Source organism: Gastrolobium bilobum, unplaced genomic scaffold (genome assembly GCF_033153095.1).
Source record: "Gastrolobium bilobum isolate Gb01-03AN ecotype WA unplaced genomic scaffold, APGP_CSIRO_Gbil_v1 utg13567, whole genome shotgun sequence".
NCBI classification, from domain to species: Eukaryota; Viridiplantae; Streptophyta; class Magnoliopsida; order Fabales; family Fabaceae; genus Gastrolobium; species Gastrolobium bilobum.
In genome coordinates, this window is record NW_026896060.1 from 111,798 (window position 1) to 138,296 (window position 26,499).

Here is a 26,499-nt window from a genome sequence, read left to right on the forward strand (position 1 = left end):
AGTACTTAAAATACATGGGTAACATTGGAAACATGTAACATGGGAAAATAAATTATTAGAATGTTGACTGTTTCCAAAGATAAAAAACATCACTGAACTAAACCTACAAACAGCAAAGAGGGGGAAAAAAAAAGCCTCGCCATGCCCCCAATTAATTAGCAAACATAGTAAATTCTCAGCTTAGATAAAAGAAAAAAAAAAATAGAACCTCAGCAAGATTTGTAGCACTATCTTCCAGTGAGGCATTTGAATTTCTGCTATTAAGTCCCAGTCGGGACCTTGGTGTCTGTGGAGAATCAGAATCATCATGCTGACTACGCAAAACAACAGTTCCACTGGTAGAAGAATCTTCAAAAGAAGCATAGCTGCTGCTAGACTACATGACAATAAGATTCCAAGTGACTACACAGAAATAATTATAACTAACCAGTTTTGAATCAAAGAAACTCAGCTTGAAAAATACCAGAGAACTTTGGTCACGAAACAGTGATGGCTGTGATCCTTTGAGAGGCCTAACAACAACAGTTCCTGATCCATTCCCAGACAATTCATCCTGAAAATTGACAAGTTCAGTAGATCAAAGCATGTTCATGTTTAAAATGAAGTTTCACCAAGTTCATTGAGTTCTCATCATACTTCATGATTGATGATGCAATTTTTTCACACATTATTTGACTAGCTGAACTCTTTAAATGATTATACTGCTGCAGACATTTTAATTGTTGTTTATATGTCTGCTAAATGGGCAGCAAGATGGAGAAAGAACATTTTATTAGCTTCAACTCAAAGTATCTAAAAACTCATCTGGTTTTCCCTCACACTTAAGCATTAATCATAGATCCAATGTTTTAGAAACTACCAACAATGCCTTAACATTTCCCATATGGAGATATATCTGTTCAATAAATCATTTAATTGAAGTTAACTTCTTTGACAAAGATAGATACACATAGCAAGAGTCAATTACATCTTCAAGGTGATTATCTGGATTCTCATCATGGTAGGAAACTCCGAGATCTTTTCTAAAAGAAGTTTCTAGCGACTCATTAAGGGCACTTCTAATGGCAGATCCCTCTTGATAGCCACTATCTGAAGTTTTCCTTTGGTTAAGCTGATGATTTGAAACTTCAGCTTTCTTATCTCTAAACTGAGGTGGTCGTGAAACACTACGAAAGGTTCCAGTACCCTGTGATCCCCCAATGCTGAAGTCCCACCCAGAACTTTTCAGGGTTTTACCCTGACCACTGTAAATCACAATATGTCCATCAGTAAAATCGATATGTAAAATAAAAAGCAGTAACCCAACACTTATAACCTACCTGGGCTGATTAGTTTCTTCACTTCTTAAATCTCTTGCCACCTTGATAGTATCAGATGCCTCCCCTATTCCACCCGGGCCATTTCTAGGTTCCACCGGATCTTCCTTTATTTGATACTTTGGTCGCTCCCTGTCATGAAAACAGAAAGCATGGAATCAACCACAAAATGGGGATATTTTTTTTTAATTTTCTGGTCATGGAAAACATGTTATCAAAGCATAGGCAAAAGGGTTTCAATATTTACTTCAAAACGTCTTTTGAGTTCAAATATATTAACTTACCTAGAAAGGAGGAAAAGAGACTTAACAGCCAAAAGAAAAATAAGTAGAATTAAGTGTGCAAAATATAGCAAGGTTATAAGCAATAATTTGCACCTTATTCTCTCTAAAAGCTTTGGATTCTTCCTAGCACTCCGAATGAAACGGTGTTTGAGAAGTTCCTTAGCACTTGGCCTCTGGAATTTAAGCCATTACAAGGTAAAAAAGTTAGGGAAGAGACCAACAAAAAGAGCCAACTTCATCGGTTCTAATACAAGTTTAGTATAAATCGATCAGGGAAAATTAAGCAATACATTGCATATTATTAATTTAGGATACAAACTTAACATATACAAATTCCGATATTTATTATATTTACTTTTTCTCCCAAAATCAGATGTCCTACACAAGCATATCAAGTATGATAAAACAAAAAATCTGTTTTCTGGCTGTTCTACAATTCATAAAGTGAACATTTCATTCAAACTAAAGCCTAAAACAGGACCTGTTCATTTTAACAAAAAGAGAAAGAAAGAAAATGAAACAAGAGTGAGTGTGTCTAAAGCATAGACACTTGCCTCGGCAGGAACCTTCTTCAAACACAATGAAACAAATTCTTTCATGGGACGAGAAAAATGCTCATCTAGCTGCACAGAACATCATTAAATGTCAATTCTTTTCAACTGGGAAAAATAAAATCTCCATCTAGAAAACTTTATGTACTCAAAATGTTTTGAAAGATCAATTAATTTGATATTAAAAAACGCAGAACCTGCGGCGGATTCTCTCGGGGTATGATGAAAAGCACTCTCATAGGATGAAGATCAGCAAGTGGTGGCTCCCCTTTTGCCATTTCAATTGCAGTAATACCCAGAGACCAGATATCTGCCTGCACAAACAAAATACGGAGTGATGGTTATTATGAGATAAAGACAAAAACAATAAAGGAACACAGAATGGAAAGAAATATGATAGGGTGGAATCCAAGATAACATTATACAAATTTTTAGAGTTACTATAAGATAACCTTCTCATTATATCCTTCTGTGTTTTGAATAACCTCAGGTGCCATCCAGAATGGTGTTCCTACAAATGTCTGTTGTTATCAAACAATTAGCATATCCAGTCAAATATGAAATATACTAATTAATAATACCCTTAATTAAGTATATTTACCTTTCTCCTTGATATAGTCCTAGTTAACTGTGCAGAAACACCAAAATCTGCAACCTGTGACAAATACAAAATCACATAAAAATTCATACGCAAATGTATGTTAGTTCACATGTAAAGTTATTTATGTATCATTTTTCAAGTAAGTCATCTTTTTTAAAAATGGAAATTATAGTCTCTCTGAGAATAAGAGATATACCTTTACATCACCAGTCTCAGTCAATAAAATGTTTGCAGCTGCAAAATTGATATGCAAATTCTGAGAATTATAAAGCTCATTAAAAAAAATTGAAGTCCATGATTATAAAATTTCTAAATGGAAGTGGGAAAGCAGCTTTAAACCACGTAAAAACAAAAGGAGAGGGTGTTGTTGATGATACCTTTAATGTCTCTATGAATTTTTCCTTCATTATGTAGGTAATCAATTGCATGAAGCAAGTCACGTAGAACGCACGCAATTGACATTTCATCAAGTGGAGGACCTGATTGGAGCTACAAAAGCAAAACCACCATATAGCCATATTGGAAATTACCAAGAACAAATATACAAACAAAAAAAAAAAAAAAAAAATTGTTGAGATTATACTGTTTAGGTAGAGAAAAGGAAAAAAAGAGAAATAAAGACTTTCAGGGGGCGTTTGATAGAGGAGAAATTTTTTTCATCCAGGAATCCTGATTTCTAGGAATATGCTAGGAAAATGAGTTTACCGGAAATGTTACAAAAAGTTGTTTGGTTGGTCAAAATATTCCCAGGAATATTGGGTTGATTTTCACACAACATTTTCCCACCCACCAAAATTCTTGAAATACCACATCTTGGATGGCATTCTATGGGATTGTTATGTGTTATTTAAAATCTTGGGAATAAAATTTTCCCAAAATAATTTTAGATTTCTTTGTACCAAACATGGCAATATCAGATTGCCACTATCACTTTCCTAGGAAAAAAATATGTCCACGTACCAAACAGCATCTCAATAATATTCAAATATTGATGTTGTACGTAATAATGTGATACAAAATACTGACCCAATGATCTTATTTATAGTAATTATTTCAAGTACTAGTGTTGTATTACTAGTACAAGCCCAAGCCCACTAATACGGTAAGACTACCAACCCTAATTGAATAAGGAAATAAATTAGGAAATGTAATGAATAGGATATAACTCGTAAAACCGTTTCCTCAATTAGATGACTAATTGATTCCATAATATAGTTTGACTCTAATATATTACAAATATATTCTGGGTATAGGCTAAAACATTCTAAAATAATCTAAATATTCTAACACTTCCCCTCAATCTAAAACTTACTAAGTTTTAAGCTTGATGCAAATGAGAACTTTAAAAAGGAAATAACATAAATATAAAGTGGGCTCCATAAAACACAGCTAGAAAAACAAATCTAAGGATGTTGGAGATGTTGTAGAGATTAGCATTGTTGGAATTTGGAAAGATAACTCAGCTGAACAGCTAGAATGATCATTAGCCTGAAGGGATATCGGAATATTACATAACCAAGGAAGAACACAATTTGCTTGAAAGATGCTGAGCGAAAATTTCCTAGCAAGCAAAATACACATCAAAAACTTAAACTTCTCCAAGTTTCAGTATTTGAAGGCTTCAAACCGCAAGAATAATTATGAGACCCAATAAAAACTGATATATTAAATCTGGGGCTGGTGTAAGTCATAGTTAACATAAGTCATCATCAGAATTATGGTTCAAGGGAAGAGAAGTTACCACAGTGTAGCAAAGCCATTACCAGAATAATCGTTGGTAGTAGCACTAGCATTGAAGTATAAGTTGGGTTTTGGTCATTATTCTCACTCTCCCTCTCAATGGTATGCCAACATTGGAAAAACAACAATGATACCATGCAAGGGAAGAGCATCAGCAAAGATAAAGATTATAAGAGTGTAGGAAGGAAAGACAGAAAAAGGTCACCATAAAGTGAAACAAAACAAAACAACAGCAAGTATGAAGGGGAAGAAAACTAAAGTTAATCATAGGAGAAACTAGAAAGACATCATTTATATAAGAGTTTGGTAAGAACGAGAAGAGAGAGAAGAGATCAGAGAGGAAGCCATTGAACTCGCTGTATATTCTGATAAAGAAACTAATACATGAGAGCTCTATTTATAGAGAAATGTAAGGACTCAGATCTGAGTCAACAAATAACTAACACCCAAACAAACTAACATAATACAAAACAGAAAGACTAGTAGCTATCTGTACAAACAGAAGTACAGTAATATTAGCAAAGCTAAAACTAAAGCTAAGTGAGCTATATCACTAATACCCTCCTGCAAACTCAAGGAGACTTGGATATGAAGAGTGAGCAATCCAAGACCTTGAGTTTGGATCTAAATCAGCAAACCGAGCAGGTGACAGAGCCTTGGTGAGGGTGTAAGCCACTTGATCAGAAGATGGAATATGAGACACCACCAATAGTCGGGGCAAACATAGTATCTTTCACCGACTTGTTCTGTGTTAAAGCAACATTCACTTTGGCTGGGTCACTCAACAGTGATTCATTTTGCTTCAACAATAATTGTTCATAGGCCATTAACTCAATTGCTATGTCATCAAAGCCATATGCCTTTTCACGTCCATGAACGCTCAAAACAAATGAATTGTAAATATTACGTTCACGCCTCACGGATAGAATTCTCTGTTGATAACATGTTCACGGACAAAGAAAATATCAAGCTCCATATGTTTGGTTGGGCATGAAGAACTGGATTCTGAGTTAGAGCCAATATGCTCATATTATCACAAAGAACTTGAGGAGTAGACAAAGGGATATGAAGTTCCCTAAGTAAAGATTGAATCCACAAGATTTCAGCAAAGGTAGAGGCCAAACTGTGATACTCAGCTCCTGCACTAGAACGGGCGAATAAAATGTGCTTCTTGGACTACCAAGAGACAAGGTTTGGACCAAGAAAGATGCTAGCACCAAATGTTGACCGCGTATCATAAGGATCGGAAGCCCAATCAGCATCACAATAAACAATGAGAGATAAAGGAGCAATGGGACATGCTGCCTTGAGTTGTAAGCGAAATGAAATAGTGCCTTTCAAGTAGCGCAATATTCTTATAACAATAACCCAATGTTCTCCAACGGTTGAGTCATAAATTGGCAAACTTTATTTACAGCATAACTAATATCAGGTCAATTAATAGTGGCATATTGATGAGCCCCAACAATATGTAGTGATGTGGATCAGGGTAACAATGAGATCCAAACTGAGAGAGAATGCAGCTACTAGGCATAGGAGAAGTGATTCCCTTGGCTTCTTGTGTAGAAGCTCTAGTGAGCAAATCCCGAATGTACTTTGTCTGGGACAACATCAATGTATTGGAATAATTCCTTTTAACCTCAACACCAAGGAAGTAATCCAGATCACCCAAATCCTTCAAGGCAAAATGAGAATTGAGTTGTGAGACAAGAAGAGTAATGAAGGAAGAATCATTCCTGGTTACTATAATATCATCGACATAGACAAGTACATAGATGCATCAAGTGGAAGTTTGAATAAACAAGGAAGGATTACAGCAACTGGCCTTGAAGCCGAAGGAGAAAAGAGAATTCTTCAACTTGTCAAACCAGGCTCTTGGGGCCTGTTTCAGCCCATAAAGAGCCTTGTTGAGCTTACAAACAAGTTTCTTATTAGAATCTTCAAAAGAGAATTCTTCAACTTGTCAAACAAGCTCTTGGGACCATGTACACCTCCTTTTCAAGATCTCTATTTGAGAAGCCATTATTAACATCCAATTGCCTAAGAGTCCAGCCATAAGGGAATGCCAAAGTGAGCATAATCCAAATGGTAACTGGTCGAACAACAGGCTGAATGTAATCAAACCCAGGTTGTTGGTGAAAACCTTTGGCAACCAGCCTTGCTTTGTACTTGTTTATTAAGCCATCAGGATTCTCCTTAAGCTTGAACATCAATTTGCACCCTATGGCAAACCTGTTAGAAGGAAGAGGAACAAGAGTCCAAGTATGGTTAGCCAATAAAGCATTATATTCAACCTTCATAGCCTCATGCCATGGTGGACTGGACAATGCCTGCTTGACTAAAGTGGGCTCAATGTGAGTGAGAAGAGATTGAGCTCTAGCTAGAGTTTTAGAACTTGTTTGAATAGAGTGAGCAGGTGAGTTAGGATTAAGAGAGGATGAAGGAAAAAATTCAGATGAGGAAGACTCAAGAAAGACAGGTGATGAGGATGCAATAGAATAATCCAACTGTGAAGGAGCTAGAGAGTCTCGGTCTTGGGCTGAACTTGTATGACTAAGTGTAGATAAAGACTCAAAATCTGATACGGGAGAGTTATTAGACTGAACAAGAGTATATGGTGAGGTATCCCATGGATTGTGACTTGTACATAACATAGGGGATGACTGTTCTGAGGGTGAATTTGATGTATCAGCACTTTGTGTGACATGTGATAAACTATTGGGTGGTGACATGTCTTGAATAAAGAGAGGAATAAAATGAGAGACAGCTGAAACATATATTCATTGAAAATCACATATTTTGAAACAAAGGTCCTGCCATCCTTAATTTGACAAATATATCCTTTATGACTAGAGGAATATCTAAGAAAAACATACTCTTGGGATCTGTGTTCAAGTTTGTGCTTATTATAAGGTCTTAGAAATGGAAAACAAGCACAACCAAACACTTAAAGAAATTTGTAGTCAGGTTCAGTTTTGTAAAGTTTGGTGTAGGGAACCTCAAAGTTTAACGAGGCAATGGGTAAACGGCTAATAAGAAAGGTTGCTGATTTAAAGGCATAATCCCAAAATTTCATAGGAAGAGATGCATAAGAAAGAAGGGTCAAACCAGTCTCAACAATATGTCTATGTTTTCTTCTACAACTCAATTTTGATGATGTGGATGAGGGCATGTTATTCTGTGCAATATGCCATGAAGTTTTAGGTATTGGGTAAATGACCGAAACTCCCCACCCCAATCAATTTGGATGGCTTTAATTGGAGCTTGAAAATGTTTAGTAACCATTGAATGAAACTGTTTGAACATGACAATAGCATCTGATTTTTGTTGAATAGGATACAGCCAAGTATACTTTGTATTTGCATGCACAAAGGATATATAATATGAATTTCCAAGAGTAGACTTGAAGGGGGCTGGTCCCCAAAGATCACTATAAATCAACTCAAAAAGGAAATTATAGACAGATTGTGAAGAAGGTGAATGAAGTCTATGAGCTTTTCCCAGACAGCAAGAGAAACAAAAGTCCAACTCATTTTTATTATCAAAAGGAATTTTACAAGCATTGAGTACATTCTTTAAGGCTACATGATGTGGATGTCCTAGACGACAATGCCGCAAGGAAAAAGCTATATTAGAAATAACACTAGGCTGAGTACAAGTATGAAGCTGTGGATTATTACAACTAGAAACTAATGAGACAGGAGATACATTTGAAACTGAAGAAGTCTTGACAAGAGTGGAGGCTTGAGGGAGACAAACACTTGGAAAACAATACAGTCCATCCTTGCTTACTGATCCCTTTAGAAGAATATTATGAGACTCCTGCGATTTAACAAAGTATTTAGAAGGATGAAACTCAAAATATACATTGTTATCTTTTGCAAATTAGCTAACACTTAACAAATTATTCACTAACTCAGTTTGATAGTCAAAAGGAGACACAAATTTTGATCAACCAATAGCAAGAATTGGCAAACCTTTCTGTTACTAATGATAATCTTATCTGTACCAGAGAGTTGCTAACTTTGAAGCAAATTGGCTGGATTTGCTATGACATGATGACTAGCACCAGAATCCAGAAACCATTCAATGGTAGGTGCAGATGTTGGAAGAGGTAAGAGGCCTGGTTGAGCTGCAATCATTGCTTGAGGAGCTGGATTCGCTTGCTGACAAACATATTGATAAGGCTTCTATTGTTGTGAAGTGAAATACTACAGATCATTTGATCTTGGAAGTGGAATATTAGGCACAAGGTTCTCGTCAAACCTGTACCAACAAGTACGAACATCATGACCAAACTTATAGCATAGTTGGCAGTGAACATTAGCGCGAGGTCCACGGCCTCTTCCTTTGTTGTTTCGACCTCCAAGCTTGCCTCTTCCTCTGTTTCCAGCATTAGAAGGACCAGAATCGCGGTGAACTTGCATCTAGTTCATGCTCTGCTCTTCATTCAGCAAAACAAAGGAAACATAGTATCTTTCACCGACTTGTTCTGTGTTAAAGCAACATTCACTGAAGCTGTGACACTCAACAGTGATTCATTTTGCTTCAGCAGTAACTGTTCATAGGCCATTAACTCAATTGCTATATCATCAAAGCCATATGCCTTTTCACGTCCATGAACGCTCAAAACAAACGAATTGTAATCTGAAGGAAGACCTTCGAGTATGTACTCGATCTTATCCTCTACAGAAACTGGATTGTTTATCACCTTCAACGAATTGCAAAGAGTCTTGATTCTGGACAAGTACTCGGAAATCGTCTTTGTACCTTTCTTCATTGAGCGAAGCTCAGAGCTAAAGTTTCTGGCTATCGACTTCATCACTCTATGAAACAATTTATGGATTTTATCCCAAGCTTCATGAGAATGTTTGACTCCTAGGGTTTCATTCACTATAGATCAAAGAGCGTTGAGAGTAGTCAAGTTAACAACATCTAATCTTGTGTGAGCCAAGTGACGTACTCTGGATTTGCCGATTCATTATCTTGATTTTCTTCAAGTGAGCAATTTCAAAGGAATTTTCTGACTTACCAGGAATCATTGGAGCTGATGTGTTTTTATTATTAGCTCTGTAATTTGACCCCAGAATAAGAAATTGCCCTCCGTAAGTTTCACAAGAGATTTGGTAGTTGAAGAGATTTTGAACTTTCTCCATCAAAGAAGTGTGATTCAAGCTGAGATTCGAGTTGTTACTGTTGCGATTTTCTTGAGAAGATGATGTTGTGGAAGCCATGAGTGAAGCAAGAAATGGATAAGGCCCTCAGGAAAAGAGCTCTGATACCATATCAGAGTTTGGTAAGACAAGAAGAAAGAGAGAGAGAGAAGAGATCAGAGCGGAAGCCATTTACCCCACTGCATATTCTAATAAAGAAACTAATACATGAAGCTCTATTTATAGAGCAATGTAAGGACTTAGATCTGAGTCAGCAAATAACTAGCACCCAAACAAACTGTTGTAAATAATAAATATTTATTTATTTATTTGTTGTATTGAACTTAGCCCATTAGGTCGTATAGTCTCTTTAAATAGAGAACCCTTTGTACAGTTAACATACAATTTAATAATATATCAGATTACCTTTTTCAAGTTGGTATCAGAGCTCTCGATCCTAAGGGCTCTGCTTCCGCGCCTATTGCCTTTTTGAGCAAAACCCTAATTTCTTTGCCTCTTGCCGCCACTGAAAAAAAATTTCTTGGGACCTTTTGGACCAAGAGGACCACTATTGACCTTATTTTTCTCCGATCTATCATTCTACGCACCGTCTCTCAGTCACAAACGACCCAAACACCTCCGACCGCCTCTAATCAGATCTGTCTTCACCATTTGGACCTTTTTCCGGTGACTTTTCAACCGCGACCACCCACAGATAGGTGCGCACTCACCGGACGACCACGCCGAGCTCTCACGCCCCGCCCCTTTTTCCACGCGTGAAGCTTAAGAGCCCCTTTCTCCGGTGCGTGGAGGCGCGCGCGGCCTTGTTTTTGGATCGGACCACCGCCATTCTTCTCGTCTGTGTTCTCTCTCTAGATCTGTGATTTATTCACTGATCGAAGTTCATTTGCTTTTCTGTTTGGTGGATTCTGTCACCGTTTGTTAACTTTTTCATTGCAGTATGGTGGAGAATGATGGTGAGTCAACGATTTCGCAGAATACACAGCCTACTGATACCCCGCTTGGTCACAATGATCTTCCTAATTTACATCAGAGTTATCGCCTTGATGGATCCAACTACTTGTCGTGGTCTCAGCTTATTCGCACTACCATCAAGAGTCGCAATAAGATTGCTCATCTTGATGGCCCTGCTCCTGCGAAAAATGACCCGAAGTTTACTGTCTGGGTTAATGAAGATTCCCTTATCATGACTTGGTTATGGAACTCGATGACTCCTAAAGTGGGTCGTCACTGCATGTTTCTGTCTTCTGCCCAGGAGATTTGGGACACTGTTCGCTCAACTTATTCTTTGAAACAGGATATGGCTGCGCGCTATGAATTGCGCAATAAAATATTCTCTACTGAACAAAAGTCCTTATCAGTGACTGCTTATTATGGTATTTTGAAGGAGTTGTGGACTGAACTTGATCAATTTCAGAGTTTGAAAATGCAATGTACTGCAGATGCTACTGCCTTAGCCAAGGAGGTGGAAAATGAGCGTAATTTTGATTTTCTTTCTTGTTTGAATTCCAAGTATGATCCTATTCGGGTTCAGATACTTGGCAAAGATACTTTTCCATCCCTTTCTGTTGTTTTCAATACTGTTCAGGGGGAGGAGACTCATCGGAGAGTTATGATGAACTCTGATAAATCTGCCATGCTGTCATCTCATGATGGTGCTGCTTCTAAACCCACTGATGGGTCTGCTATGATTTCCACAAAAAAGGATGGTTCTTCTCAAGGGAGTTCTTTTACAAAATTTTCTGATGGTGCATCTTCTAGACCTAAGAAAGATGGTCGCTGGTGTTCTTATTGTAGAAGAACAGGTCATATCAAGGATCTATGTTTTCGCCTCCATGGAAAGGAAAAGGTCTTAGAAAAGATGGCAAGGATGCGTGGTCAAGCGCATTTTACTTCCTCTGATATAGCTCCTGCACCTAATGAGACTCAACCTACATTTCGTCAAGATGAGTTGGAACGGTTCCGGACCATCCTTGATTCTCTGAGCAAGTCATATGGTACTAGTGCTTTGGCTATGACTGGTATGAGCTCCAATACTTATTCTTTTCTTACTTCATGTACTGATTTTAAACATTCTTGGGTTATTGATTCTGGTGCTACTGATCATATGGCTTGTTGTGCTGACTCCTTTATTTCTTATAACCCTACCATTGACACTCATACAATAATCGTAGCTAATAGCTCACATACATCAGTTGCGGGTTCTGGTAACATGAAATTACAGCCTTCCTTACATCTCAAAGATGCTCTTCATGTCCCTAAACTCTCTACTAATCTTCTTTCTATTCATAAAATTACAAAAGATTTGAATTGCACTGTAACCTTCTTCCCTACTCACTGTGTTTTTCAAGATCTTGCCACGGGAAAGACGATTGGGAGTGCTAAAGAGCAAGGTGGGTTGTACTATCTGGTGTCACAATCTCCTGCAAATAATGGTAAGGATCACATCTTGCTGTCTCACGGCCGGTCAACTGTTGATTCTCTGATTTGGCTTTATCATAAACGCTTGGGACATCCTTCATTTAGTTTACTCAAGTCTTTATTTCCATCATTGTTTTTGTCTAAGTCTGTTGAGTCTTTTCATTGTGATGTTTGTGAGTTTGCTAAGCATCATCGTGTATCTTTTCCTTCTAGTATTACTAAAAGTGTTGAACCTTTTGATCTTATTCATTCTGATGTTTGGGGTCCTTCTAAGGTCCCTCATTCTTCTGGTAATAAATGGTTTGTTTCTTTTATTGATGATTGCACTCGTGTAACTTGGGTTTACTTAATGCGTGAAAAGTCTGAGGTACCACAACTATTCTTTCAATTATATAAAATGGTTGAGACCCAATTTGGTAAAAAATTCAAGAGGCTAAGGACTGATAATGGTACTGAATATGTTAATCACTATTTTTCCCAATTTATACGAAGTCAAGGTATGATTCATGAACTTACTTGTGTATACACCGCTCAACAAAATGGGGTTGCTGAAAGAAAGAATCGTCACCTTCTTGAAGTTGCTCGTGCCTTATTGTTTCAAACACATGTACCCAAATGCTATTGGGGAGATGTCATTCTTACTGCAGCGTTCTTGATCAACCGTTTACCCACTCGGGTTCTTGACAATGTAAGTCCTATTCACTCAATAACTTCTTTTTTCCCTTCTGTTCCAACTATCAGAGTCTTCCTCCACGAGTGTTTGGATGTGTTGTCTTTGTTCATGTTCATAAACATCGTCGCAGTAAGTTAGATCCTAGGGCCCTTAAATGTGTTTTCCTTGGTTATGCTCCTGATAAGAAGGGCTACAAGTGCTATCACCCTGGCAGTCGGAAATTTTTTGTTTCTGTAGAAAATCAGAATCCAAACATGTTTCCGTTTTTATTTCCTATTAATTAGGATTGATTATGATTGATTAGGATTGATTGTGATTGATTGTGATTGATTAGAATTGATTGTGATTAGGATTGATTAGTCATCGCTTAGTTATTCTTAGCGATTCTTTCTTGTATAAATACTCTCTCATGTAAATTATTCAAAATCAATATATACAGAAACTTCTTTTCAATATGGTATCAAGAGCGGGTTCGTTCCTACCCTAATTCAAATCTGAAATAACCATCCAAACACTTCCATCACCGTCAAACACCTCCTAAACACCTCCTTGAATCTGTCCAACACAGAAACCTAGTCTACTGACCTCCGATCAAGAAAGTGAGGTGACCATTCGACTCAGAAGGATCCGACGAGTCGACCGCCGCTGGACCCATCGCCGTCAACCGCCGCACGCGCCGTCACACGCGCGGCCAGTTTCCGGCGCGTGAGCTCCACACGCCGCCTTCCCAACGTCTTTTTCCGCCGCGACTTGCACAGACCTTCTCGCCGGCTTCTCCCCTTCCTGTTCCAGAGGTCAGATCAAAAATTTACAAAACTTGATTTTTCATCAACGGTCAACCCTTCTCTTTCTATTCATGGCTTCCTCAAAACACTCTTCCTCTTACTCTGATGGTGTCTTTCTTAGCAAGACTAAGTTTGAACAACTTCAGAGACTTTTGACTCAACCTCCTAAGGCCACTAGTCATGTGGTCCACCAAGGTACAACTTTCCATGTTGATAGTCAAAATCATTGGATCCTTGATTCTGGTGCCTCTGATCATATGACAGGTAATCTTGGCTTGTTTTGTTCATACACTCCATATTCTGAACCTTCTCGGGTCAAGATCGCCGATGGCAGTTTTTCCCAGATTGCGGGACACGGAACCATTAAACTTTCTGAGCTGATTACTTTGACATCAGTTCTTTATGTTCCTTCTTTGACTTGTAATCTCATTTCTATTAGCAAGCTCACCTCTGAGTTGCATTGCTTTGCTAAATTCTTTCCACATGGTTGTGTTTTTCAGGAACAGGACTCGGAGAGGATGATTGGCAGTGCTAGAGAGGATGGTGGACTTTACTACTTTGAGGAGGATGTGACTCATGAAGCTGTTTTCGTAGAAAAAAACTCTATGTTTCCTTTTGATTCATGTAATGATGTTATGATGTGGCATCATAGGCTAGGCCATCCAAATTTTATTTATCTTCAGAAGTTGTTTCCAAACTTATTTATTCATAAAAGTCCAAGTTTGTTTTCTTGTGATATTTGTCAACTTGCCAAGCATACTCGTGCTCATTATCCTTCTAAAGTTCACCATGACTCTTCCCCATTTTCCTTAATTCATAGTGACATATGGGGTCCAGCCCGTGTTAAAAATATTTCAGGTACTCGATGGTTCATTACCTTCATTGATGACCATTCTCGAGTCTGTTGGGTGTATCTTCTAAAGGATAAGTCCGATGCTGCATCCGTGTTTAAAAAATTTCATGCCATGGTTCAAACCCAATTCCAAGTTGCTATACAAATTCTTCGTACAGATAATGGCAAAGAGTATTTTAACTCTATTCTTGGAGAATATCTTTCCCAACATGGCATCCTTCACCAAAGCTCGTGTCCTGACACACCCCAACAAAACGGAGTTGCGGAAAGAAAAAACCGACATCTCCTTGAAGTTGCTCGGGCTCTTATGTTTACCACGAGTGTTTCTAAATATCTTTGGGGAGAGGCAGTTCTCACTGCCTCGTATCTGATAAATCGAATGCCATCTCGCATTCTGAAATTTCAGTCTCCTCTTTCTAGTCTTGTTCGTATCTTCCCTTCCTTCCGAGGTGTCTCCTCCTTACCTCTCAAGTTATTTGGTTGCGTTGCATTTGTCCATATTCCCTCCCATCAACGGTCTAAGCTTGATCCTAAGTCTCTCCAGTGTGTCTTTATTGGTTATTCTCCTACTCAACGTGGCTATAAATGTTATTCACCCTCTCTTCGTAAGGTCTTTGTCTCTATGGATGTCACTTTTTCTGAAAATGACCATTTCTTCCCCTTGACTTCTCTTCAGGGGGAGATAGGAGTAGATGAAGATCAGTCATGGGAACCTACTGATGCCACGGTATTACCTCTAATTTTGGAAACAGGGGGAGCTACAGAATCCTCACCATCAGGAGCCTCCTCAAAATGGGGACAAGTTTATAGCAGGCGAAAGCCTCCTCAAAGTGTGAATAACCCAGAGCCTCTACACTGCCAGGATTCTGAACCATGTTCTAGTTCCAGCACCCCAATACTTGAGTGTCATGGTGAAAATGATCTACACTTGCCCATTGCTCTCAGAAAAGGTACTCGATCTTGTACTACTCATCCTATTTCTAATCATATTTCATATGGAAAGTTGTCCCCAGGGTTTCGTGCTTTCAATACTATGTTGGATAGTACAAAGATACCGAGAAATATAAATGAGGCTCTCAATGATCAAAAATGGAGGGATGCTGTCTTTGAAGAAATGAATGCTTTAAAAAGAAATGGAACTTGGGAGATAGTGACCATACCCAAAGGAAAACAGGCAGTAGGATGCAAATGGGTGTTTACAATAAAATTCAATGCAGATAATAGCATCAACAGATACAAGGCAAGATTGGTTGCAAAGGGTTTCACTCAGACTCATAGGATAGATTATCATGAGACTTTTGCTCCGGTTGCTAAAGTCAATACCATCCGAGTTCTCTTATCTCTTGCTGCCAATCTAGATTGGCCTCTGCAACAGTTAGATGTGAAGAATGCATTCCTAAATGGTGACTTACATGAAGAAGTCTATATGGATCCTCCACCTGGTTTTGAAAAGGGAAATGGATCAGTGTGTAAACTAAAAAAGTCTCTATATGGATTGAAACAGTCTCCCAGAGAATGGTTCGACAAATTCACACAAGCAGTCAAAAGAAGAGGCTTAATTCAAGCACAGACTGATCATACTCTCTTCCACAAACACTCTAAGGATGGTAAAATTGCTATTCTTATTGTATACGTAGATGATATAATTCTTACAGGTGATGATATTGAGGAATTGAACACCTTGAAGAAATTTCTAGCAGCTCAATTTGAACTCAAAGACCTTGGCACTCTCAAATATTTCCTTGGTATGGAAGTTGCTAGGAGCAAAACAGGCATCACTCTAACACAAAAAAAATATGTTCTAGATCTTTTGTTGGAAACAGGAATGTTAGGGTGTAAACCTGCTGAGACACCTGTGGAACCTAATACCAAGTTAGGTATTGAAGATGGGAATGAGGTGGATAAAGAACAATATCAGCGATTGGTTGGTAAACTAATCTACTTATCTCATACGCGTCCTGACATTGCCTTTGCGGTGAGTATGATTAGTCAATTCATGCACTCACCCAAGGAGAAGCATCTTAGTGCAGTCTATAGGGTGCTTAGATACCTCAAGAATACTCCAGGAAGAGGATTATTCTTTAAAAAGGGGTATAAAAGGACAATTGAAATCTACACTGATGCAGATTGGGCAGGCTCATCAGTAGACAGGAGATCTACCTCAGGCTATTGCACCTATGTGTGGGGAAATCTTGTTACTTGGAGAAGCAAAAAGCAAACAGTGGTTGCAAGAAGTAGTGCTGAAGCAGAATTTCGAGCTTTATCTCATGGAGTTTGTGAAGGAATCTGGTTGAGAAGACTTCTTCAAGAGTTGAAGATTTCATATTCCCTACCAATAAAACTATATTGTGACAACAAGGCAGCTATTAGCATTGCTCAAAATCCTGTGCATCATGATCGAACAAAGCACGTGGAAGTTGATCGTCACTTCATCAAAGAAAAATTAGATGATGGAAGTGTGCGTTTGATATACGTTCCAACCAAAGAGCAAACGGCAGATATCCTTACCAAGGGCCTACACCGTCCAGCATTCGAAGACTTGATTGGCAAGTTGGGAATGATCAATATTTACCTCCCAACTTGAGGGGGAGTGTAGAAAATCAGAATCCAAACATGTTTCCGTTTTTATTTCCTATTAATTAGGATTGATTATGATTGATTAGGATTGATTGTGATTGATTAGAATTGATTGTGATTAGGATTGATTAGTCATCGCTTAGTCATCGCTTAGTCATTCTTAGCGATTCTTTCTTGTATAAATACTCTCTCATGTAAATTATTCAAAATCAATATATACAGAAACTTCTTTTCAATATTCTATGGATGTTACATTTCAGGAATCTGAGTCTTTTTTCTAAAGTCCTCATCTTTAGGGGGAGAATAATTCACCAGAAAACTCATCACCTTCCTTCTTTGAGTTTGAATCTTCAGTGTCTACTCCTTCACCTACTCCTCTTATGTCTGTTCCTCCTGTGTCTGATTCTTCTATGTTTGATCCTCCTGAGTCTGATCCTCCAAGTACACCAGAGATACGGAAGATTGTGACACCTGAGTTAGTATATCATAGAAGGAAACAACCCACATTGCTTCACCAACAACCTCAATCGTCTGAACCACTGGTAAGTCCTGAATCTCATATTTCTGATCAAGATATTAATACTTCTGATGACTTACCTATTACTACTGATTATGATGATTTACCCATTGCCCTAAGAAAAGGAAAAAGATCTTGTTCCAAGAAATCTTGTTCCTCCTGTCCCTCTTGTACTCAATACCCTATCTCCCATTTTGTTTCTTCTATTAATCTTTCTGTGCAGCACAAAAGCTTTGTTTCAGCACTAGATTCTATTTCAATCCCAAAATCAGTACATGAAGCATTGAAAGATGGGAATTGGGCTCAAGCCATGCAAGAGGAGATGAATGCGTTGGAGAAAAATAAAACATAAGAGGTTATTGATAGACCCAACGGAAAGAAAGCAGTAGGGTGCAGATGGGTTTATGCCCTGAAGTATAATTCTGATGTCACTCTTGAGAGATATAAGGCTCGATTAGTCGCAAAGGTTACACTCAAACCTATGGCATTGATTATGAAGAAACCTTCGCTCCAGTTGCAAAGATGAATACGGTGAGAGTCTTGTTATCCCTTGCTGCTCATTACAATTGGGATATAAATCAATTTGATGTGAAGAATGCTTTCCTTAATGGTGAGTTAGAAGAAGAAGTCTACATGGAAATCCCGCCTGGTTTTGATTTTGTGAACGGAGAAAATAAAGTTTGTAGATTAAATTAGGCCTTGTATGGATTGAAGCAGTCACCTCGTGCCTGGTTTGGAAGATTTACTAAGATTATGATGACCTCAGGATACAAACAGAGTCAAGGAGATCACACTCTTTTCTTTAAGCACTCCCAAGATGGGAAGCTCACTGTGCTCCTTGTATATGTTGATGATATTATTATCACAGGTGATGATTTTGTGCAAAGACATATTCTACAAACACGACTAGCCTCTGAGTTTGAAGTTAAAGACCTTGGGAAACTGAGATATTTCCTAGGAATAGAGGTAGCTCATTCAAACAAAGGAAATTTTATCAGCCAGAGGAAATATGTTCTTGATCTTCTCAAAGAAGCAGGAAAGCTCGGGTGTAAACCCTAATACTCCTATTGAGCAGAATCACAAGATAAGCTATGAAGAGGCGAGTCCTCCAGTTGATAAAGGACAATATCAACGGCTAGTTGGGAAATTGATATATCTGGCTCATACTAGACCAGACCTAGCTTATGCTGTTAGTGTTGTCAGTCAGTTTATGCACAATCCAAAAGAGAAACACATGCAGGCAGTGGAGAAAATTCTCCAGTATCTTAAAGCTACTCCTGGTAAAGGATTGTTATTCCGGCGTGAAGGAGATCTCTCTTTAGAAGTCTACACTAATGCTGATTATGCTGGATCTGTGACTGACCGTCGTTCTACCACTGGTTATTGTATGTTTCTTTGTGATAACTTGGTGACATGGAGAAGTAAGAAACAAGATGTGGTTGCAAGATCAAGTGCAGAGGCTGAATTTCGAGCTATGGCTCAAGGCATTTGTGAGTTACTGTGGCTAAAAATTGTACTTGATGATCTCAAAATAAAATGTGAGGGACCTATGAAGTTGCTATGTGATAATAAGTCCGCTATTTGTATAGCTCATAATCCAGTTCAGCATGATCGGACTAAACATATTGAGGTCGACCGCCATTTCATCAAAGAGAAACTTAATAGCGGGTTGATTACCACTCCATACATTCCCACTGGGTGTCAATTAACTGATGTATTGACAAAGGGACTTCCTTCAGACAGATTTCAAGAGCTTACTAGCAAGCTGGAAATGATAAATATCTATTCCTCAGCTTGAGGGGGAGTGTTGTAAGTAATAAATATTTATTTATTTATTTGTTGTATTGGGCTTAGCCCATTAGGTCGTATAGTCTCTTTAAATAGAGAACCCTTTGTACAGTTAACATTCAATTTAATAATATATCAGATTACCTTTCTCAAGTCAAACTAACAGAATACAAAATAGAAAGACTAGTAGTTATCTGATACAAACAGAAGTAAAGTAATATTAGCAAAGCTAAAACTACAGCTAAGTGAGCTATATCACTAATAATGTAATAGGAGTTCTAGATGTTAGGGAAATCGGTCACGGATGATGGTACCTCTCAAATACCATGTTAAAATTATAGATTTTAGGTAGAGAAAAGGGGGGAAAAGAGAAGGAAAATGATGTTAAATAATATTAGATTAATATGATGTGAAATAATATAATATAAAATACTGACCAAATGGTTTTATTTATACTAATAATTAGGTCAAATACTAGTGTCGTATTACTAGCCCAAGCCCACTAATACAATAAGACTACTAACCCTAATTGAATAAGGAAATAAATCAAGAAAAATAATGAATAGGAAATAACTATCTTCAATTAAATGACATGACTGAATGATTCCACAATACATTCTAAATATATTTGAAGATATTACGAATATATTATGGAGATATGCTAAGATATTCTATCAAAGTGAAAGCCAAAAAATGACAATGCCTAAAAATTTAATAAGTGAAGTACAAAGAATAAGGACAAGAAATTTTCTTAGAACAAGAAACAAACAAACACAACAAACAAAACAAGAGGTTTAAAAGGAAGTTGTAAGTATAGGAATAATAAAGGCAGCCTAGTGCTATAAAGCTCCGCATGGTCAAGGGTATACCAGACAAAATTGAAGTCTGAGAAACAAAACCAACCAACATCGACCTACAAATTGTCTTGACATCAACAATTACTAACACATGATATTTAAGACATACAGGGACACATAAGGAATCATAACTTAAACCATCCTCAAATATACTCCAGTTCTATACACTTATATATCCACTAGAACAAGGGGTATCCTATCTCCCTCCCATAAATCCCACCCCTCCCAATGAGATCTGAACTTCAGACCTCGAACCCTACCATAGTCCCCAACTGCCATTATGTCCCCTTACTGCCATTCTAGGCATATTTTTAATGTCTATATGTAAACTTTAAGCTGTAACCAGATTTTCTTATCAGCAATTGTGCTTTAAGAATTCAAATAAATATGAAAAAGTTCAAGGACAATCAAGGGATGTTCTATTAATGGAGGCAACTTCTGAGGAACATCAACTTCACTTTCATGCATTGAACATATAGAAGCAAGTCAATAGAAGTAACCTACTAGATCAGCAACAGAGCCTCCAGCCATGTATTCCATTATTATCCAAAGTTTAGTTTGATTGAGAAAGGACCCATAATAGTCAGTAATGTACGGAGATCGACATTGTGACAGAACAGAGATTTCCTGAAAATAGTTAAGTTGATGAAAAACAATTGAACATTTAGTATAATAGATGTATTGCAAAGTAGGAGTAATCTATAAGATTATATACCTTCTGAATGTCCTCAATTTCATCCTCTCTGCATATAAGGGAAAAGAAAGAAGAGGAATGTTATAAAGTAACTCTAAGCAACAATTGCATAAGGATTATGAGTTCAACAAGGCAATAAAATGAAGTAGGTACGAACATTCTACCGAGAGACAAAATCTACAAATTAAATACTCAACAAAAATGAGGCCCACTTGGTTTGCTATGTATGTGTTCCACTTCCCTACAACATTAAATGGATGAGATGCATGACAGACAAAGTTAAAGAAATCTTCCCATTTAAATTAATAATGTTCAGCCTTCTAATGATGAACAAACAATTGAATGTATATGGAGTATTGATTGTTGCACAACACCTATTATAGGGATGCCATTTACTCTCCACAAATGAAGGTATCGGTCCCTATTCACAGTAATTGTAGGCATTAGATAGTATATTCTTCACCAGCATCAGACACGGGTATGGTTCTTCTATTGTCATGCATGTTGCATGTGATGTACGTTCTAGAGAGTGCAAAAAGTTGCTAACAAACCCCTTATCACCAACGTTAGAGAATAGTATAAACCAATAAAAAACCCCTCACCTAACAGCTTAAAATTTTGGATTGAAATAGTTCTTTAAGTGGTATTAGAGCCGGAGTGAAAGTGGTCACAAATTCGATCCTCACCGCCCCATTTAATTAATAATTAATTAAGTCTTGTGGAGTTTCTTAATATAAGTAGGTGGGCCTGTGCATTGTCTACCCTTCAAGCCCAGTGAGCTCTCATGTGAGGAGGCGTGTTAGAGAATAGTATAAACCATTAAAAAAGCCTCACCCAACAACTTAAGCTTTTGGGTTAAAACGGTTCTTTACAACCAAGAAGTATGCGAGAAGGGTACAGTTTACTGAGTTCCCAAATAGAGGAAGAAGGGTAAAGCTTATTGAGATCCCAACCTTAGCCATCACTCCACCCTTTCCCATATGAACTCTACAAAACAAGCCTAACTTGCATATAGATTATGGCTAGGGTAAAATTTAGATGAAATAACCATTAAACTGTCCTGTAAGGTTTTCAACTTAATGCAGAGAAGCTGGAAGGAGATATGACACTTAACACTCCTTTAATACACGTCACCCAAAAAAGGAGAAGGGGGGAGCAACAAAACAATAAGCATAGATGACTGCTCTCACAGATCTTTTCAATTATTGTTTTCTTTTGGTAAAATTTGCCATGGATAAAAAATGTGAGTCTAATCTTATCACCAATGATCCATTACCCACATAAATGCAACACAATAGCATGCACTTTTGTAGTTTTTAGGACTAACAAATTCAATTAGTGATATCAGAAAGATTACTGGGGATAAATCGGGGAAATTAAGTAAAGTGGAAAGATTGATAAAAACAGCAGGATTGCATCCTCCTTGTACAAAGAACATATCAAGGAAAAACAAGGAGAAACTGTTACTTTTCCAGTGCAGTACTTGGCGTGTATTGCATAATTCTAACAAACAAACAATCTGAGATAATTAAATTAAAGATGTCCCAATGTATTTCCAGATGCCCATGATTATATAATTATTTAATATTCATAATACGGCCAATCCCACAGTTCCTTGATGTCAAACATTCTTGAAAAGAATATACTTACGATTCTTCCAAATCAATCACTTTGATAGCAACTTCTTTGTTGAGCTCCTTGTCAAACCTGGGAAAAAGATAAGTGCAAGAAAGTGAGAAACAAATCATCGTCCACATCTGACTTAAGGTCCTGTTAATAAAAGTTCTCTGAGAGCAATAACTAGTTCTTTAGACCAGGTTATTCCTATCTGCCAGATAGGTAGCTTTATGGGAACCAGGGCATGACATGTTCCAAAGACAGCAATAAATTTACTAATTATAATTTGTACACTAATTTTCCATGCATCTAGAGTACGACATATCACTTTAAATTATAAAAATATTAAGACAAAAGAAAATGGAATTTGATATATGAACATTTTATTGCTATATAAGTGTTAACTAGAAGTGAAACCAATCTATCTATTAAAAAACAAAAAACAAAAAAAATGTGAAACTAATCTAAAAAGGACCTACATCCTTCAAATAATATTTACAGTAATTTTTCCAATTATCAATAACATGCACATAACCTGCTTCTAAGTAACAAACATATGCAATTAGATTCTTGATCTTAGAATAACTAAACACCAGTTTTGCTTGCATAAGTATAGCATTTTGCTTTTATAGTCCTTTTGAACATCCCTAGAAGAATTTTCTTTTCATATCATTATATTTAAATTACTTTACTGAACGATAGCAGTTGAATTCTGTCACCTTATTTGCAATTGAAGGAAATCCCATCTGATATTGCCTAACATTGGTAACACAAACCATCTTAGAGATGCAAGGACAACATATGCTTGAATAGTTATCAGTGCCACAACCCATTTAGCAATCTTACACTTAATTTGAGTTGCAGGATCTGTCACTGAAAATAAGAACCTTGAAAGAAAACTATCTTTAATGCTGCTGTAAGTTAACATATGAGAGATTGAGATTTATGGTTCAATTTTCAAACTTTGGAATAATAAGTTAATAGAATGATATGCGAACATGAAGTTCATCCTCTATTGCAATGGACTCAAAGCAATTATCAGAATCAACCAACATTCAAATATTTAGTGAAAGATTTAGTGTGGTTTTTGCATCAATAGCACCTAACTGTTGATTGTTGACAAAACAGAAAATGTTATACAGTTCAATCTTTGTGACTCATTTTCCAAATTTTGGAAAAGAATTCAAAGTAAAAAAGTTCATCCCTCATAAGATGTCATCATATACACCCTTTTTCCCATTTTCTACTTCTTTTCGACAATGCACAATATTGTTCAAAAAAGTCCATTGATTCTAGTCCTTATGTAAGTTATATGACATTCACATTAATGTTTCCTAACCAACTCAAGTTTGCACCACAAAAGGTCCTTTATTTACACTAGCATCAAATTACATATTTCAAATACATGATACATTGTGGCACCCTATGGTGTCAAATAAGCATGTGAAGAATAAGTATAAAATTTGTAGTAACAAAAAACAGTTCTCAATGGTCAACCTGCAGAAGCAACAGACTGAAAGCCTCACTCACTAAGAAATACTCCTTTGATCTCAATGTGAAAAGGTAGTTTAACTTTGCAAGTCCAAAAACTAACACCTACCCTTTATAGACGTCGCCAAATGATCCTTGTCCAATGAGCTCCAATGAACTAAATCTCGACCCTGCTGCCTCAACCAAACCTGCTACATCATCCATTCTCAGGAGCAACTCGTCAGAGTCCTCACACACTGCCTACACATACATTCGAAACACCAAATATGAAAGCGCAGACAAAGAGTGAAATCATAACATCTCCATTTCACATTTTCACCACAGATTCTCCAAACCCCACCATACAAATCAAACCCAAATGCTCTCAGAACCCAACTATTGACTATCAAAAACAACAACAAATTAACCAATCAACAAAATCTTCACCACATAACTGTCCAATGCCCCCCAAGTAAGCTAAAGTTCTTGGGGGGGGGGGGAAATAAAAAAATAAATAATAGACAATAAAAAAATAATAATCTAAAAAGTAAAACAATGCAGTGAAGCAGTGCACTTGAACTCAAAGCAAAGCATAAGAGCAAGATGGGGTGTTAAGTGATAATAATTAGGTGGAAGTGCGATGCAAAAGTGACTACCCAACATAATTGAGTGCGCGATGGCACTGAGCGAAAACGAAAGGAAAGCGAAACGACAACAACAACAACAACTATATCCTGTGTAGATTTTTGATAGTTCCATGAATCTTTATATTGAAGTTATGAGATAGTGGGAAATCGATAGTGGAACTCACCCACTATGAAAAAGGAGGGAGCTTTGGCCTTTGGGAATTGTTGGTTGAAAGAGGAGGTTTAAGGCATCAATCTCTTCGTCAAATCAAGGGCTTTTTTCGTGGAACGTGTGTGTCACAACAACGTTGCTAAACTGAAGTTGGGGCTTCCTTCCACAAAGTGATCGAACGCCAAGTATGAGTGAGAGTCTTTGTTGGTTTAATAATGGAGTCTCTGCTCTTCCTCTAATTGAATTTGTGATTTTTTATTAACTATTCACTAATCACTATGGGAGAGGATGCTTCAAAATTAGAGAAAAATCAAGAAGTCTAGAGAAATTTAGAGAAAACTTAATTAAGAAATATAGAGAGAAAAAGAAAGGAATTTTAAAATGAGGAAGCTTTATAATAAGGAAGATAAAAGTAAATAATAAAGGTGATGATAATTTATTTCTTTCTTCTAAAATATAAATTTCATTAAAGGGTTATTTGTTATTCATTTTATATTTTCTCTTTTTCCCCTAATGCAACACTTTCTGTGCACCTAGTGTATTATCAGTAATTATGATATTAAGCACAACTAGATTTTAATTAAATAATGTAAAATTGTGTTTAAACTTTTTATTTTTTATTTCCTTATCATGATGATAAACTCAACTAATGGTACCATAGAGTCCATAAGTCCTTCTACGGAAGAACAATCAAAAGAAACAAACTCTATCGTCATATTAAACATTAAAAGTCAGTACTATTTCCAAAACTAGGATTACATGTCCCCATTAACAACTCTAATATTTTACTATGTTAAACTAGACATCTTGAGCTTTCTAACAAGGAATAACATTAACAATTTAGTTAAGTATAGTCGGAGTTATGCGACTCGCGACACAACTGCTTCAAACTGGACTTCCAAAAGTAGAACAACAACTTTAAAGTAGAACCAGGAATTATCCACTTATCCATAGGACCTAATATTTTATAGAGTTATACATCTTTGAGTTAGCTTTACATAGGTCCAAACCTCACTCGATTCAGAATTCTATAACTCGAGATATGCACATTTTACTATGCTATGAAACGATATATGCTGGCGTTGGAGGGGCCACCATGGCGCTTGGAGCGCCAACCTAACACAGAAAGCGTTGTGACTCGTTCTCCCACTGTTTCTTGGCGCTGGAAACGCTTGACTCGATTCTTTCGATTTCTTGGTGTAACATCCCCGTCTCGAGCCGGTTCAATTAACATGCATATGATATAAACAGAAACAACAAAAGACTTAACTTACGAAAATACGAGCTAACTTTTTCTTTTTCTACTTTAGTTCTTACTCGGCGTAAACAAAAATCGGGCAGAGTTTCCTCTATAAATTGGACAACTGGGGATTTTCCAATCCTACTCAGAAGCATTTCCTGATAAACAGTTTATACAGCACATCACTCCAGAAGTACCAGTCATGCAAATATAATCAGATACCCATCCATGGGCGCATGCATCACTTGGCTCAGTGCCGCTAATCTAACAACATGCAATTCAATACATAAACATAACTGAATACTACATCATCATATAACGTGCCTGAATACTCAAATGTACATGCATCAAACTGACAGACATGTACAAAACATATACAGGCCATATACAAAATAAAAGATCTAACATCATGATCCACAAAATACTGAAATACTAAATGAAAGCACTATACTCCAAAATAAAAGTAGCCTACAGCTACTCAAAATCCAATCCGTCCAAAATCCTCAGCCACGGGTCGCATCCTTGACTAGAGAGGTCTCACCG

The 26,499-nt window shown here is 37.2% G+C and overlaps 1 protein-coding gene across 2 annotated transcripts in view; it reads right to left on the bottom strand.

The window, feature by feature from the left end:
* The window catches only part of LOC133297543 (uncharacterized), a 31,168-nt gene extending 6,274 nt beyond the window's left edge, over window positions 1-24,894 (bottom strand). Inside the window, exons 1-16 of one of the 2 annotated variants that reach the window (XM_061496712.1) lie at window positions 24,730-24,894; window positions 24,049-24,179; window positions 22,482-22,538; window positions 20,853-20,880; window positions 20,642-20,764; window positions 3,130-3,241; window positions 2,949-2,986; window positions 2,753-2,806; window positions 2,604-2,672; window positions 2,349-2,465; window positions 2,155-2,223; window positions 1,694-1,773; window positions 1,320-1,448; window positions 968-1,244; window positions 464-553; window positions 209-376 (exon numbers count right to left, since the gene is read on the bottom strand). In XM_061496712.1, coding sequence (XP_061352696.1) covers window positions 209-376; window positions 464-553; window positions 968-1,244; window positions 1,320-1,448; window positions 1,694-1,773; window positions 2,155-2,223; window positions 2,349-2,465; window positions 2,604-2,672; window positions 2,753-2,806; window positions 2,949-2,986; window positions 3,130-3,241; window positions 20,642-20,764; window positions 20,853-20,880; window positions 22,482-22,538; window positions 24,049-24,143 — 1,506 coding nt within the window. In that variant the 5' untranslated portion in view covers window positions 24,144-24,179; window positions 24,730-24,894. Of the gene's footprint in view, window positions 1-208; window positions 377-463; window positions 554-967; window positions 1,245-1,319; window positions 1,449-1,693; window positions 1,774-2,154; window positions 2,224-2,348; window positions 2,466-2,603; window positions 2,673-2,752; window positions 2,807-2,948; window positions 2,987-3,129; window positions 3,242-20,637; window positions 20,765-20,852; window positions 20,881-22,481; window positions 22,539-24,048; window positions 24,180-24,729 lie in introns of those variants that run through there. The other variant, XM_061496713.1, reaches the window with a different exon arrangement.
* Between the last annotated feature and the right edge of the window lie 1,605 nt (window positions 24,895-26,499).